The 15,998-nt window shown below is 26.8% G+C and overlaps 1 protein-coding gene across 5 annotated transcripts in view; it reads left to right on the top strand.

The window, feature by feature from the left end:
• LOC118074143 (very low-density lipoprotein receptor) overlaps positions 1 to 15,998 on the top strand; it is a 30,388-nt gene that overhangs the window by 5,099 nt on the left and 9,291 nt on the right. For 3 of the 5 annotated variants that reach the window (XM_035095111.1, XM_035095110.1, XM_035095108.1), the window contains exons 2-4: positions 1,361 to 1,486; positions 11,479 to 11,598; positions 15,656 to 15,778. In XM_035095111.1, the coding sequence (XP_034951002.1) occupies positions 1,361 to 1,486; positions 11,479 to 11,598; positions 15,656 to 15,778 (369 nt within the window). Of the gene's footprint in view, positions 1 to 1,360; positions 1,487 to 11,478; positions 11,599 to 14,269; positions 14,390 to 15,655; positions 15,779 to 15,998 lie in introns of all 5 variants that reach the window. The other 2 variants (XM_035095109.1, XM_035095112.1) reach the window with 2 other exon arrangements.

Below are 15,998 nucleotides of genomic sequence, written 5' to 3'. Positions count from 1 at the left end.
TACTCTATGATGAATAGAGTGCAAATAGTTCTGCAAAATTATTTATTAAATATTTTATGAACTTTGACATTTGATGCATGGAAAAATTATTATACACATGTGATGAAAAATGATGTGATGATATTTTTTTGCCCCTTCTAAGTTGATATTAAATAAAATTCCTAAACCAGTATGATCACATGGCAATGAACAACTCCATAGACAATTAGGATTGAATTCAAGTAGACAAGTAAATTCCATAGCAAATTTACTTAATAAAAAATGACGATATGTGATAGAGTTTTATTTTTTACGAGTATTTAGTAGGCAAACATATTCTTGACATTGAATAATTTGATTAAAATAATATTTTTCTTATATTGACACATCGTTCAACAGAAGTGAGATAATTATTTCGGTTTATCAAGAATAAATTTATGTTGGATAAATATTTTTTTCTTATTAAAATATTTTCCTTTAAGAGATAGAAAATAATTTGTGTAATTTTAGTTCATGATTCTCTCTAATAATTGTAATTTCTTTGCATTTCTGCTTTCTGGCTACTTTACTTCAGGATTCGTTGGAAATAAAGTGGAAAGGAATTATTTTAATTACTCCAAATAAACTGAAGAAATATTACTGAATATTGAAATTTTTTTTAGTCCGTTTATTATTTTATATAAATAAAAATAATTATTTGTAATAAAATGAAATTTATTAACGGATGAAATTAAATTTATCAATAATACATTTATAAAATAAATTAACAATTCACTGTATAATAACTGAATCAATTAGCAATATTAGCTTTTTACAATTTATTTTATAATTTTAATCCCGTTTTCACATCAATATTGAATATATTAATTACTCGCTTGAAAACATCTAGGGTTAACAAACCAATAAATGCACTCAGCCTGAAAAATTCAAAAAATATCACCCAAATTCTAGGGAACTGTAAATTGTAATAATGGGATTTTTTTTTTAAACTTTGTTTTAAAAAATAATATATATCTTTAATTATCTTTAGCTTTCGATTTATTAAAAAATTCAATCATAAAAATAAATAACACGCTATTTATACTATTGTTGATCAATTTGTAACAAAAAAAAAAAAGAATACGTCAATTTTTTTTGTTTCATTTATTTTTTTTAATTAACAGACACTGATTGAATTCTGACGTAATATTTACAAAAAGTTTTACAAGAACCTACGTTGGAATAGAAAACGTTTTTGAAACTGTTGAGACTCGAGTTTGAAAGTTTGAATATAAAAAGCATTATTATTCAGCAGACCATTGTCAATTTACTATAAAATAATAAAATGAGTATAAAAATATGGATATAGAATCGTTTTTATAAATCTGCTATTTATTTTCAGCTCAAAAAGTTTGTCCCTTGAGGCAATTCCAATGCAAAAATGGTAATTGCTTACCTATGCCATGGGTTTGTGATGGAGCAGACGACTGCAAAGATAATTCTGATGAGAGTCCAAGCATATGCAAACGTAAGTTCAAATTGTCTTTTTATATTATGCATTCAACACCTGTTATATAACACATGCCGACAATAAAATATCTTCTTTTGGTTTTTAAATTATTTTTTTTTTTTCGTATAAACAAGAGGGTGTTTCTTCGAGCTTTTTTCACATGCATCAACTTCATGCAAAAATAGTAAGAGATATTCAACTTGTCCTTTTGTTTTTCTCACGTTCTATTTATATGATCTTTTTTATGAATGATCATTTGTAGGAGCTTTTTTTTTCTTAATTCTATATGTATATGTACATGTTGATGACCCACAGGAATATTTAATTTGTCGAGAAGTGTAATAAGTCGCGCACTTGAATAAACGAGTATAAGCTTTCGCTTATTCATGCTTTACTTAACCCAAATCGACCTTTTAGAGAAGTTTCAGTTTAATTTTTTTCAAATGGTTTCTTTTATTTTCATTTTTTATTTTTAAATATTTTATTAAATCAATACTATGCATTCAATTATCCTTCTATTCGATCAAATTTTATAATTTTTTACTCCAAAACGCAGTGGCATATTCTCAAGTTCTATTATTTTCATTGGAATATTATTTTATAAATTTTCTTTATGCATTTAATAGAACAGTTTTTTTTTCAACATTATGCTCTTTAAAAAAATTTCCCTCTATTTATTTTTTTACAACTTTAATATTGAATTACATTTATTAAATTTCATCCATTTCAGTTCATGACTTTTCACTCATTTCTCACTTTTATTTTGTAGCAAAAAATCCTATGAGTTCAGGAAGAAATCATATTAACTTTGACGCATTTCAAACTCTTTATAATTCATCATCGTAATGAAAAATTTATCTGTTAAATATTCAATAAACAAATATTTTACGGTAATTGTTGATGAAATATTAAAACTCAATTGAGTTATAAATATTACTACATGATAAAATATTTAATTGACTATATTCTTCACAATAATCAATTTTTTTTCTCATAAATCTCTAATAAAAATAGGATATCAACAATATAACGTTTACTTTTGAATGAATTCCTTCCAGTATTTTATTATTGATTGGTAGTTAATAGACGTGTATGACAGACTAAATTACTGTTTTATTTATACTTTTTTTAATAATTTATTGACCATCATTGATTTACTATATTTATTTACTGCTCAGGAAAAATATAAGATTCCCCTTTTACTAGAACTATGGGACATTTGTTTCCCATCTCTTTAAAGAATAAATCTAAGATAAGATTTTAATTAATTTTGAATTAACAAAATGTGAAAATAATAAGAGAAAAATAAATGACAGTTCCCACACTTGGTTGAATATTTTTATTCTCAATTAATAAAGATATATCTATCTAATGGCATATTGCAATAATTTTCCTCCAAGTCATCTCCATAAGAACCGACGTGGAATTATGTTAAAATGTAAAGCGTTTGAGTGACTTAAGTAGTAAAGATGAAAATAGAGATTATTTAAATCTCAATTTTTAGGTAGAGTGTAAGGAATTTATTAAAATAATCTGAGAAATCCCTTAAAGTGATTAACTTTTGAAAGATAAGACTTATTTAATTTGTAATCTTTAATACTATTATAAAAACAACGGACGCATTTCTATATCTGTCTTGTTATCATAATAGTTGGACAAGAAAGATGCTTACATTTATATAAAATATTTTGATCCTATTACATGAGAAGCTACTTACAGTATTTTTACATCAATCGTCATTATTTTTATCTTCTTTTATACTCTTTTCCGCCATTCTTTGAAACTTAAGTTCAGAAAAAAGCAAGAAGTAAATTAAATGATCGTAAAATGTCAAATAAAAGTTGAAAGTCTTTATCAAGAGCTAATACCTACTCACTGTAGAAACCTAGTTAATAGTTTCCATCTCATCATCAAATTATCTAACAACAAAAATCGGAGATCTAACATCTTACTTTTGTCGACCCATTCGACAAGAATACAAGACCAATTAATTCTTGGAATTCTAAAGATCCTGATGCAACTACCCCTCCCTTTCGGAGTTGACGATGAATTGAATACATTCCAAACGATTTTCGTTTAGCTATTATCTAATAAAAAAGTCTTTTCGATGTTTAATGATTGAAGTGAGAAGAGGAGAATAAATAGTGTGCTTTTAAAGCAAACAGAGTCTTGAGAACCAATCATTTACGACTCTTCTATATCATACTGCTATTGAAAAATAGCGTTTCTAGACCATTTTGAGGACTTATTGTAAGCACCAATCAAAGACGGATGAAAAGGGTCATTTCTTTCTCAAAAAACCTTCATCACAGTTTGCCTCAAAGGATTTCATCTTTTTTTAGTCTACTCTAATGTCACGTGATACATTAAAATGGAAGTTTTAAAAATGATTTTAATGAAACCATATTAAATTAAGCTAAAAAATTGATTTAATTATCAACATAAAAGGTTCTTTTAAAAAAAGATTCCATTTTTTTTTATTATTATTACTGTAACGAATATGCATCAAGTTAATTAAATTGGAAGTATATCAATGAATATGGAAGATCTGATTTTGAAATTTTTTGGTATGCATCTAATAAAAATGTATCTTCTGTGATGATTGATGGGTATGACAAAATTTTCTAATAGATTGAAAACTTTCCTTGGATGGTGATTAATTTTATTCCTGGTTATATTTGACTAAAGTACGGTATTGGAATATTTTTAATTTTTCAAGAGAATTTCTAGAATTACATTTTATTGGAAATTATATGTAGGAGTTAGTAGTTCTATTTGTTGTGCGTTTGTAATAAAATTTCCAATACACAAGTGTAGTCAATACAACTAAATATAGAATTTCTCCTTGTAATCTAGTAATCGTTTTCATTTACATGAGGGAGCTTTCTGTAATGAAATCAGTTATGTTGAAAATTGCATAGTTTCAACTAGTACACTTGAACTGGTACATTTATTTTTCAATTATTTTTTTCGCCTCCTTCATATAGAATTTTTATTGTGTGAAAATGATTTTAAAAAGTCAAGAAGTTGAAGTATTAACATTGAAATGGACTTCAATAATCAATTTATGTAAATACACATGAGTGGAAATAGGAAAAAGCATGTAAATAATATATATATGAATATTCCTTGATGTTGAGGGAATGATAATTTTAGTCTGGTCAAGATTCTAAAGTTACATTGAAAGGCTAAAGTTACCAGGTTGTAGGATTTTTATGTGGGAGAAAATCGAAAAGAAAGGAATCATTGAGGTCACTTTGATATATGTATATATTTTTTGGGAAATTTAGTCAGTCATTTTCGTTGGTATTTAAAGAATGTTTAAATATAAAATACATTGAAAATTTTCCAGACAATTTCTTTTAAATCAGAAAATTATTCATGTGGTGTCGACGGTCACACCTACCCACGACTTGGTTGAACGATAAATTACATTATTTCTACTAAAATAATTTTATGAAACTTGCTGCTGGCAGTGAATTAAAAATTTTATTTTAAATGTCTCGTTCATTTGTATTGCTGCTAGAATTGACAATCATAAAATTGCAATTTCATGTACAATAACATCTAAAATAAACCTAAATTTGTCAAAGTTTCTTTTTTTATTCAAAAAGTTTTGAATTTATTATGTAGTTTTCAATATAAGGAATGAAATGGTATTTTGTTTTTTGAGTTTTGAACTTGAAACTGATTATGTGTCAAATGTATGGAAATATATATGTACATGAAAATAAGTTATAATTTGAGATTTATAGAATAAGTCTCTGTCAACTTTTATAATGAATGGTATTGCATAAAGTTATTGTCTCTCAATCCACTATTTCTTTATTTTCTGTGGAAAATATTTCTTTTGTTATCACTATGAATATATAATTTGAGTCTGACAATGATAACGAGAAAAATTGTCATATTTCAAGTTTGAAAACCAATCTTCAATTTAACTATTTCTAGCCTAGTGTTACTCACCAAGGCAATAATTTTAAATTACTTTTATAGAAAATCTATGTTTTTTTATTTCTCATTTGCATATTAAAATGCAGACTTAGATCTTCCATAGAATATTCCAAGTAACACAATACATGGATTTTAGAATGTAATTTGTAAACAAAAATTAAAAAAAAAAAGAATCATTGAAAAAAAACAACAAATGAAAAACAAAAATTAACTAGAGCAAAGTAAAAAATTACAAAGCATGTTGTAAAAAATTCCAGCTTTGCTTTTCAACTTAAACAGAAAATACTGTAATTTTTGCATTGCTCCAGTGATTTTATTTTTCATTTATAAAATATCCTTCTCACAGCTTTAGTTTTCAATTACGAAAAAAGAATAAAATCCTTTTTGTATCCTGGACTCAGATTTTTCTTGATGTAGGATAAATGGTTAAATTATAGATTTTTAAAAGCATGATATAAAATGAACGATCGTTGGAATGATTATGCGATGAAAAGGCCGAAGAGATCACGTCCTTTAGCAACTTTTTTTTTTAGCAACAGCAGCAGAACTTTTTCTCTTTATGTAAAGCCTTCATCGAAGTGCATCGCGCAGCCTCCCAGAGATCTTGCATCAGATAAAGTAGTCGGTCACTCACACCACGCCCTTCTTCCCTCGTTGGCCCCTTCTCCACCTTTTCCATCATTATTCGTTGAACGTTGGCGCCACTCATAGACACCTTCTCGTCTATCCTATGTCACCCGTCACTTAGCTACTTAGTAGATAAAACCCTCGCCGATTGGGTATGGGTGGTGGAGGATAAATACCATTGTAATTCATAGTGCAAGGCCTGCTATGCAATGTTGCGTCAGACTTGTCCGGTAGTATCGGTGCGCAGTCGCTTTAACGTCTCGATACCTACCATATAATTACGGTGAAAGCCACAACAGGGAGCACGCATGTTGACTTGAATGCATAGCATGAGACCCCAGAAATACAACACAGCCTGAGAATCGAGTAGCCCAAGCTCCATTATCCTGCTTGATAGTTCGATTATCCATCGAATTCTGGGCTCGAGTATCTCCTCGATGGCGAACCCAAATCACTCATCATCATGTTCAAGACACATCCGGAAGTATAATATGCATTGAACAGCCGAGATCAACCTATTGAGGATAGTGTAAATAAAATAATGTTATCCATCATGCACGTCCACTCTACTTTACTCCACATCAATACCAGATATTTCCTATAAACGAGTTTTATTTTATAATCAGTTGATAGTTGTTGGTTTACTCTTGTAACTTCCGGCAATAAGAGCAAATTGAGAATCGATCATAATTGCATTCATTTAGTCGAGAATTTTACTTCCGTAAATGTTGTAATCCAGTTATGTAATCCTTTTTTGGCAGTTGACATTTTTTTTCTGAATAAATAGAAGGTTTTTATTTAAAATTCTCTGAATTGACGATTAATCAATGGATTTAATAAAATGATAGTGATTTTTTTTTCATTGATTAATAGTTTTTGGGATTAAATTTATTTTTAACCATTAATGTATATTTAATTGGATTAAATTTATCGGAAAATTGATTGGTCTATTTCTATTTGCGATCATTAAATTATTTGATTCGATTAAGCAAAAACTTTTCATTTATCGGGTATTTTTTTAATTATTAGAAAAATTTATAATATTTAAGTAGGGTAAATTAGAAAATACTTTTCAGTAAGCAAAATTAATTTTTCTTCCTTAAAAGTAGATTATTACTTTTTGATTAAAAAAAGAATCTTTTAATCAACTTTTTTTTTTTATCAGAAGTAATAGTACATCACTATATATATATATATATATATTTTTTAATAAAACACTGGCGTAATTGAAACCCTATTCTTTTTTGCCAAAAAAATTATCCTTCAAATTAATAGTTTCAATTTTTTGAAAGAAAAAATTACATTTTTATCTGATATATAAAATTTTTATAAAAATCAGCTAATTGACTTTTTCATTCGTCTACTCTACTCTGTTAATAAACTAGTAGAGCTGCTTTTAACGAATAAAAAACATTTATTCAATTTAAAGTTCTATTTTATTAAAAAAATGTAATCAAACCTTTGGTTTTTTTAAATCAAAGATTTTATATGTATTAATTAAATTTTTCAAAAAAAAAAAAAAAATCCTCGTACAATTTTTTCCTCTGTCGATTGATAAAACTATCGGTAAATAATTTAGACATTTATAGGCAATGGTTCGAGACAGGTTTTTGTCGTATTTTCTCCATAAATCATTGAGTACGAATCCCAAAGCATTTTAAATGGAAAGCAGACCAGAATTGCCATTTAAGCACCACACCAGTATACTTATTCGGTATTCATTTGCTCGTGTGTTCGCTATTGAGTACTATACAAATGGAGTGACAATCAAAACAAAAAAAAAAACCAAATGCCTTTCAAGCATCGATATATGTCTTGATCCTCAATATTACGTTGTTGCACATGTTTGCATTTATTTCTAACTACACTCCAAGTGACCTTGCACCCAAAAAACCATCGACCCCGACTTGTGATCTCCGATAATTGTAGATTAATATAATGATGCAATATCATACATCTTATTATCATCTATCAATGCGTAGAAAATTATAATTGATCGATCAATGTACAAACTAAATATAAGTTAGATAATAATATCATATAAAAATGATTATTTCAAACGCATTTTATTGTTTGGATTGATTAAATCAACAAAATATTACAATGTTTATGATAACAAATTTTTTATGCACTTGTTCAGTAATATATTAGATAAATACATCCTACTTCAGATAGTGAGTGCATATAATCAAGTTTTTATTGAATAGACTCGGCTATATAAATTAAAAACTTATTTATATGTTCAACTTAATTGAAATGCTGAATGTGTGTATAGAAAAAATTGCCTGAATAGAGAAAATTTATTTGTTGAAATGGATTTTTTTTTTTAATTCAGAAAAAATTTACTATGAAAAATGGTTGAAAATAATTATTATTGAAGTTGTATTTGTAGGATGTATTCATTAAAATGGATGCATTTGATACACCAGAATTTTTCCCTCAAGTAACAATAATTGAGTTGATTGTGAAATTTAATTAGATTTAACTTTTAATATCTGAAAAGGGGACAATTTGTAAAATGAAAACAAAAATAATAGAAAGGGGAAAAATTTAAAACAGTCGAGTAACAGCACTTGGTGAACAATAACATAAAAAATAAAAGTTTAATTTTTTTTTTTAAATTCAGATAGTACTTAGTGTACTTAGTAGAGAGAATACATAAGAGTAAAATTCTCTCGACTGTATTCGAATGAATTGACTTAAATATACTTTAATTCTTCACTTCTATTATTTTTCCCTACAATGTCGCTTTGTTCTCTTCACCAGCTGCACATGAATGATAAAAATAATTACTCTTTTTAATATTTTTAATTTAATTAAATTTTCAAATGTTATTTTTTTTAAATACAAATTTTTTTATTTCATTGTTGAGAATCAAAATGAAAGAAATGTTTTACAAAAGGACCGAGATTAGCCCTTAAGGCATACGTGTGTCAGATAAAAGTGACCTACAATTCTTCCATTTGAAATTACGAAATTGAATTTACACACAATTTAATAAAAATAAATAAAAAATTATTTTTCCTAAAAAAAACAATACCTTTTACTGTGACCAGAAAATAATTTTTTAATTCGCTTTTCTACCATTTTAATTAAATGAATTTCTTTATTAATATGGTTTTTATTTTCATACAAATTAAATTCATTCGATTATTTACTTAATCCTTTTTGCTAATTAAAAATAATTTATTTGTTTTTCTGCATATTAATCTATAATAATGCAATCTTCAAATAAATGACATATTTTATTGGATAGTCAATCCTGAACGTTGCTAAAAGTTGCAAAATGTCGAGTGAAGAATTTAAAGTATCTGCAATTTTATTTAGGCATCTGAGAAAGTATTTATATGAAATTAACAAAAGCTTCACTTTGTGTATGACGTGGTCGATGTTTCAACTTTGCTTCCTAGAGACATTGATTTTATCATTTATTCAGAGTATTAAATATAAGAGCATATTGCCAAAGGAAATAGGAAAAGTTTAAGTATTAAAACCTTAATATAATCTTATCTCGTAATATTAACCTCTTCTTGGACATTAATATCCATGAATAATGATAAACGTTCCTCATTACCTTTTCGCATTTCCTCTGACTCCTTTTCAGTAATAAAACACGAAAAATAGAATAAGATTAACTTAATTTATATGATATTCATGTATCTCATGTAAAAGCAATATATTTTATTCATTTATCTTGGAATAAAATGATAAAAATTATACAAAATGAATTGATTAAATGAACACTCGCTATAGCACTCTTTTATAGAAGCAATTAATGAATTTTCGTTCTAATTTCATTGTCTCATCGTCTATCTGTTGAATCCTTGAGTTGATTGGACATTCTGCTGCTTTCAAAATAAATATTAAAATAAATAAAAAACATTGTTAAAAAAAAAGTTACTAATAAATTTCCCTAGTGATTTGCTGTTATACAATCAAAATGTTCCTCTGATTGATTACTATTATATACACATATGTTTCAGTTAAAACTTTTAATAGTTTATTTTCTACGTTTATATTTAATATTTTTATTTATTAAATAATCAGTTCACAAGTAAAAGGATAATCTTCTCAGTTCAATTTAATAATAAACTTTTTGTTAAAAAAATGAATTTTTCAATTTATTCGATTGTATTAAAACTTCTTAGCATTTCAACATAATGCAAAAATAATTCCATTTTTTTTTCTATGATAAAAAAGTTTAATAATTGATTTCTGTATGAATCGATATAATTCTCAGGGGGTTGTCTTGGCCTCGTTTCTTTGACTTATTGTAATACACGTACAAACACCTTGTATTATTGGAAAAAAAATTAATGATATTAAATTTGTTCTCAGTAATTTTTATTATTCCAGTTTAATCCTAAATAATATTTTCTCAACTTTTGAAATACCTTGGGTTGTTATTATTAATAATTCAAGAATAAATGATGGGGAAAAATTCTAGAGGATTAATGAAAAATTTTCAAATATTTCATCATTTCCTCAACCACCACTGATTTAAATCTCGATGAAAATAATATGCAATGACGTGAGGTCGATTAGAATTTTATTATAGCTATCTCAATAAATATTTCAACCTCTCAGCAATTATATCAAACCAATTTATGATTAATATTAGTGTAAATACAAACCTGTAGTTTATTGATTTTTCAACATCATGACTATACTTTGACATGTATTACTACAAAAAAATCCTTCAAAGTTTTTTATCCATGATTTGAATAATAAAAAAAAAGTTGCTTTAGCATTTTCGATAATCGAATTTTTGTGTCACTGTCAAGAGAAATAGGATGACAAAAGTGTATTGGTAAGAAGGTATTCGACCGCATCAAGTGTTCAATAGTATGGTGAAAATGCTTCGGAAAGTTTGATACTCGACCAAAGGCACTTACTACCCTAAAAGACTAAGGATCAAAAGCTGAAGAAACACGAATGATCCTTGCGAGAATGTGGAGGCTTGTGCGCGTGATAATAGAGCGTTTGATCTGGCTCTTCAACTTCTCAGCAGCCTCGACACCATCCTATATGTTGCCTTCGAAGGCTATATATAAGCCAGACGAACGCGCGACTACGACTTACAGCTTTCGCGACTTTCATCGGGCAACGATCCGCACATTCAATTCAATCGTCCTTTCGACTTTAAAGCTCTCAATCCTGTACCACGGAGATTTTCTTCGCGTTTTATTCTTCCGAAAAACTACCGTTGAATTCATGTAGAAGTCTAGTAGAATATTTATGTTTCGATTGAAATATTATCATTTTTTTTTTTTATTAAATAAATTATTATTATTTATTTAAGTCATTTTACTTCAGAAAAATGTCACGAAATAAACTCGATATTTTTTTGATGTTAAATTTGTGCTATTTTATATTGTGTATTGCGACAATTGGGCATAGTATTGATCATTATGATCATGAATTTCCAGCTGAATCTTGCAAGGATACGGAATTCAAGTGCAAAAACGGAAAGTGCATACCTGGACATTGGCACTGTGACAACGAGTCTGACTGCTCTGATGGATCTGATGAAGACTCTACTGTCTGCCGTAAGTTCCAAGATAAATATTTTATTTTATCATTTTTTTACAGACAGTGCATTTTCCTTTTGACTATTTTTTTACCTCTACCGCTACATATACGTTTTTTCATCAAATTTATTCCACTCTAATTCCACATAAATTTTTTGCTTTTATTTATTTAAATAATATAAATCAACTCTTCTGTGAATTTCAAAGTTTGAATTAAACTTCAACACGTTTGTCGACATTTATTTATTAATGCTACACGCTTTTTTCACATTTTCAAATATATAGATTGTAAAATTTTTAATTACGAATTGTAAATGTTATTTTAAAAGAAAAAAATTGCTTTGAGATAATCAATGAATTCTTGACATCAAAACAAAAGCTTGAGGATAGAAAATAAAAAATTCATAATGTCCTTTTCTTCTTTACTTATAAAAATATTAAATTAAAATGAATCAAAATTAATATTTTAAGTATAAAAAAAATCTATTTATTATCATAGTTTTACTTTGAAGAAAAAGATGAAAGACTTGAGAAAAATTACATCATAATTTTTCTCTTGCAAAAGTGTTCAGAGACAGTAGAAATAATGGCGTGAACAAAATTCAGACATCGAAGCCATTTTTCTTGACACTAGATTTTCAATTGAAAAAAATTCATAAAATATCACATACTATTTATTATTTATTATAATTTTACAACTTAGATACTTAACATAATAGAGTATTTACAAAAAAAAAATATTTTCTTTTATTTATAATATATTAAAATTCTTATTTATAAGAAAAAGTGACGTTTTTTTTTTAATGGTTAAAATGCATAACAGCTCTTGAAAACTTCAATAAAAAAATTAGAGCAAATTTATAAGCTCTTAAACATTATCCTGAGACAGTTTTTTACTTTGAAAAATTATGTACATCAAGACAAATGTACACGTCAAGGCATTTGCATGGAATACGAGAGCAGGAAGTGGCAGGGTTAATGATAGCAAGTAAGGGCCAATCGAGCGATCTCTAGCACCCAAGTACAACATGTATATCTTAGACGACATTTACAAGAAAAGATTGTGTATAAATTGAATTATATATGCACTAAAACTCAAATATACTCTAGTATAATTCAATGTCTTATATTTGTTAAAAATCCAATAGCACAACAACAATAATTCTCTCAACTTGATATTTTTGAGAGAATATTTTTCTACAGTATACCTTAGTTGACGTAGCAGAGCATAGAGCATAGCAAAGATAGGGAAATAGTTTTGCTTATTCAGCAGCAATGAGCTCGATACATATATCTATATAATACAGACATGCGCGAATATTTTTTTTTTATTTTTATTATAGCAATAACTTCCGCGAGGAATCATTAAGTATGCACTTTGATATTTATATGATTGTTTATTTATTTATTCACTCATGTTTCCATTAAACTTTTCTATCTTTATAAACAATTAAAACTGTTTATTTCTCAATCTTTATTTCTTACCTCAGTAAACAATAAAGAACTCTTCTCATATGAACAACAATCTATGTTGATAATGATGAAGAAAATATTGAATAAAAATTTACAATCCACATTATCTCGTGGTAATTTAATTAGTTATTTATTTTATAGTAATTATATTATCGATTAAACAGGCAATAAAAATATTTTCATCGATATTATGAATAAATAATAGGAATAAAAGTGGTAGAGAGATAAAAATAAAAGGAAATTGTATTGATATTTCTTTCGTAATTTTATTAACAACTAAAACTATTTGACGAGTATGCATGCGTATATCTATTTGTTATAGATAATGAGGAAATGCATTGAATTGATGGCATCGACTGATAACAAATTGCACAATTCATTTTTATGCTGATACAAAAATACATACGTAAACCATATTTACTTACTTGATTGAATTCTCGGGTCATCGAGCAGAGTTTCGATTCCTTTTATAATTCACAGAGCAATATGAAAGAAGTATTCAAATGATTAAACAACAAAAAATATTATAATTAAGTTCTTAATGTTTTTGTTAATTTTCTTAAGACAATCAATATTCAATTTCAATTAAAACTTGATTGGATGCTTCGTCATAATTTAGATGCTATTAAATGGAGACGAAAACTTTGCAATTAATATAAAGGGTATCGATAGTAATTTAATCTGAATCCTTACTTACTCTTCTGTTGCATCCCAATAACTATTTAATAGTAGTTTAACTACGATAATTAAATTGTATAGTAATAAAATAAATTATTTGACATAAAAAATTCATCGTTTTATCAAGTAATAGACTAATTATAAAATTATTTATACAAATCATATTAATAAGTAAATGATGATTAAGTCGATGAGTTAATAAATATATTTCCTCATGTTAATTTGATTTCATTCACTGTTTATTTGTTGTTGTGTTTATTTTAAATGTATTGAGATCAGAGTTCCACTCTAATTGCCAGTTTGATTACTTGCCAATGATGATGCAATGAAAATTACTGAATCTATTTACAATACTGTAAAAGTCAATTTATTTTATTTAATATATATAATTAAATTCATTCATTAGGCGCACGAGTTACGAGAAATATTTCATATGACATTTAATAATTTAATCATACAAGCTATAATTAGTTTATGACTTTTTGATAATTATTTCGATAAAATGAATGTATTATTAATTAAAAAATAAATTAATAAGGATTGAGACCATGTGCTGAGACAGAATTCCAGTGTAGTCCAGGAGAATGTATAGCTAAATCTTGGGTTTGTGATCATCAAAATGATTGTCAGAATGGAGAAGACGAGAAGAATTGTCAGAGTAAGTTAAAAATGAATGTTGAAATGAAACAGCTAAGAAGGAGGTGCAGGAGATATGGAAAAGTTCTGAGAGAGTATCTAAGAGACAAGAAGATTGCTAAAATAAACTACGGAATAGACGATAGTGTTAAAAAATTCATCAGACCAATATCTTTTTGTAGAAATATACCTTACTTGTCTTTCTAGGGCATTTATTTCATAATAATCATTATTATTATTATAAAACAACCATTAAAATAATAATACTATTAACGTTAATTAATGGATTGAGGAAAAAGTTTTCTCATTTTTCTGCGCTTTCATTTAATTAAATTCATTACTTTTTTTTTTTTCTTAATATGAATTATTTTTATCAAAATGATTGCTCTAATTGTCTTCAACGAATATCTAGAGATTTGAAAAAAAAAAATTCCTACATTTATTTTTCTTTTAATTGTTACTTTACAATGCTATTATCATAGCGAGTTATTTTTTACATTACATTAAATTTACCATGAAAAAAGTTTAAAATTTTATTCCAGAGAGTTTATTGTATCATAGATAATCGTTTTGTTCACTCGGAATAAAAATAATTGAAAAAAATTAACAAAATAATTGTGAAAAAAATTTATGAATGTTTTTTAAAAAAAATTATCTAACTCACTAGATTCTCTCATTTGTTATATTTTTTTAAATAATCCGACTAGTACTTTGCTGTAACGATAAAGTTCTTGATTATGATTTTTTTTTTTATTTCGAATAAATAAAAAACAAAAAAAAGCTATCATTGAGAGTTAAAAGTTTTAAAAAATATGAAAACGTGACCTTTAGTATGGATTACTTGGCGTAATATTTTTATATTTTTCAGGTATCTCATGAATTTGAATTCATAAAAATAAAAAAATTATTTAAAAATGTATATAATATTTTTTTATTACAAAACATGAGAATATTTCTCTAATTAAAATTTTTGATTGAGAGATTCAAAACGACCAGCATCAATTACTGGCCCTCGAAATATTTTCAGAACTAGTGTATGTAAAAAATATAATTAAACATGTAAATTGACTGGATATGTAGTTGATATGTGGAAACTTTCACATGAATCCATTAATTAATTAATCACAGCATAGCATGATACGTTGGTATATTTACTGTATGAATTATTAATGATCTAAATAAATTTGTTATCATATAATAAACATAATGATGATAACAATAATAATAATTCATCATAATAATAATCATGATGGTGCTCATTAGCGTCGATAACTCTGACCATTTATAGGTGCCAAGAATTGCACAGTGGATCAGTTCACATGCCGATCGGGAAATGGTGAATGCGTGGCATTGGCTTGGATGTGCGACGATAACCCAGACTGCTCAGATGAGTCTGATGAGGCTGACTGCAGTAAGCTGCTTAATATGCATCAGCATGAATGCTTTTGTACTATACATAATACACATAGACCTCCTATCTCTCTTCCTTTATATACATATTCCTTCAATCCCTATCTATATATTGAATTCCACAATGACCCTGGATTATCACAAATGCACAGTCTTGAAGAACCCTAATCTAACTTACTCTATATGCACCGACATATAAATGTGTTTCTATTGACCTTTGG

This window comes from Chelonus insularis, unplaced genomic scaffold (genome assembly GCF_013357705.1).
Source record: "Chelonus insularis isolate UGA/USDA-ARS -01 unplaced genomic scaffold, ASM1335770v1 contig_131_pilon, whole genome shotgun sequence".
In the NCBI taxonomy this organism is placed as follows: domain Eukaryota; kingdom Metazoa; phylum Arthropoda; class Insecta; order Hymenoptera; family Braconidae; genus Chelonus; species Chelonus insularis.
The sequence above is the reverse complement of the archived record's forward strand: the minus strand, read 5'-3'. Positions and strand labels throughout refer to the sequence as shown.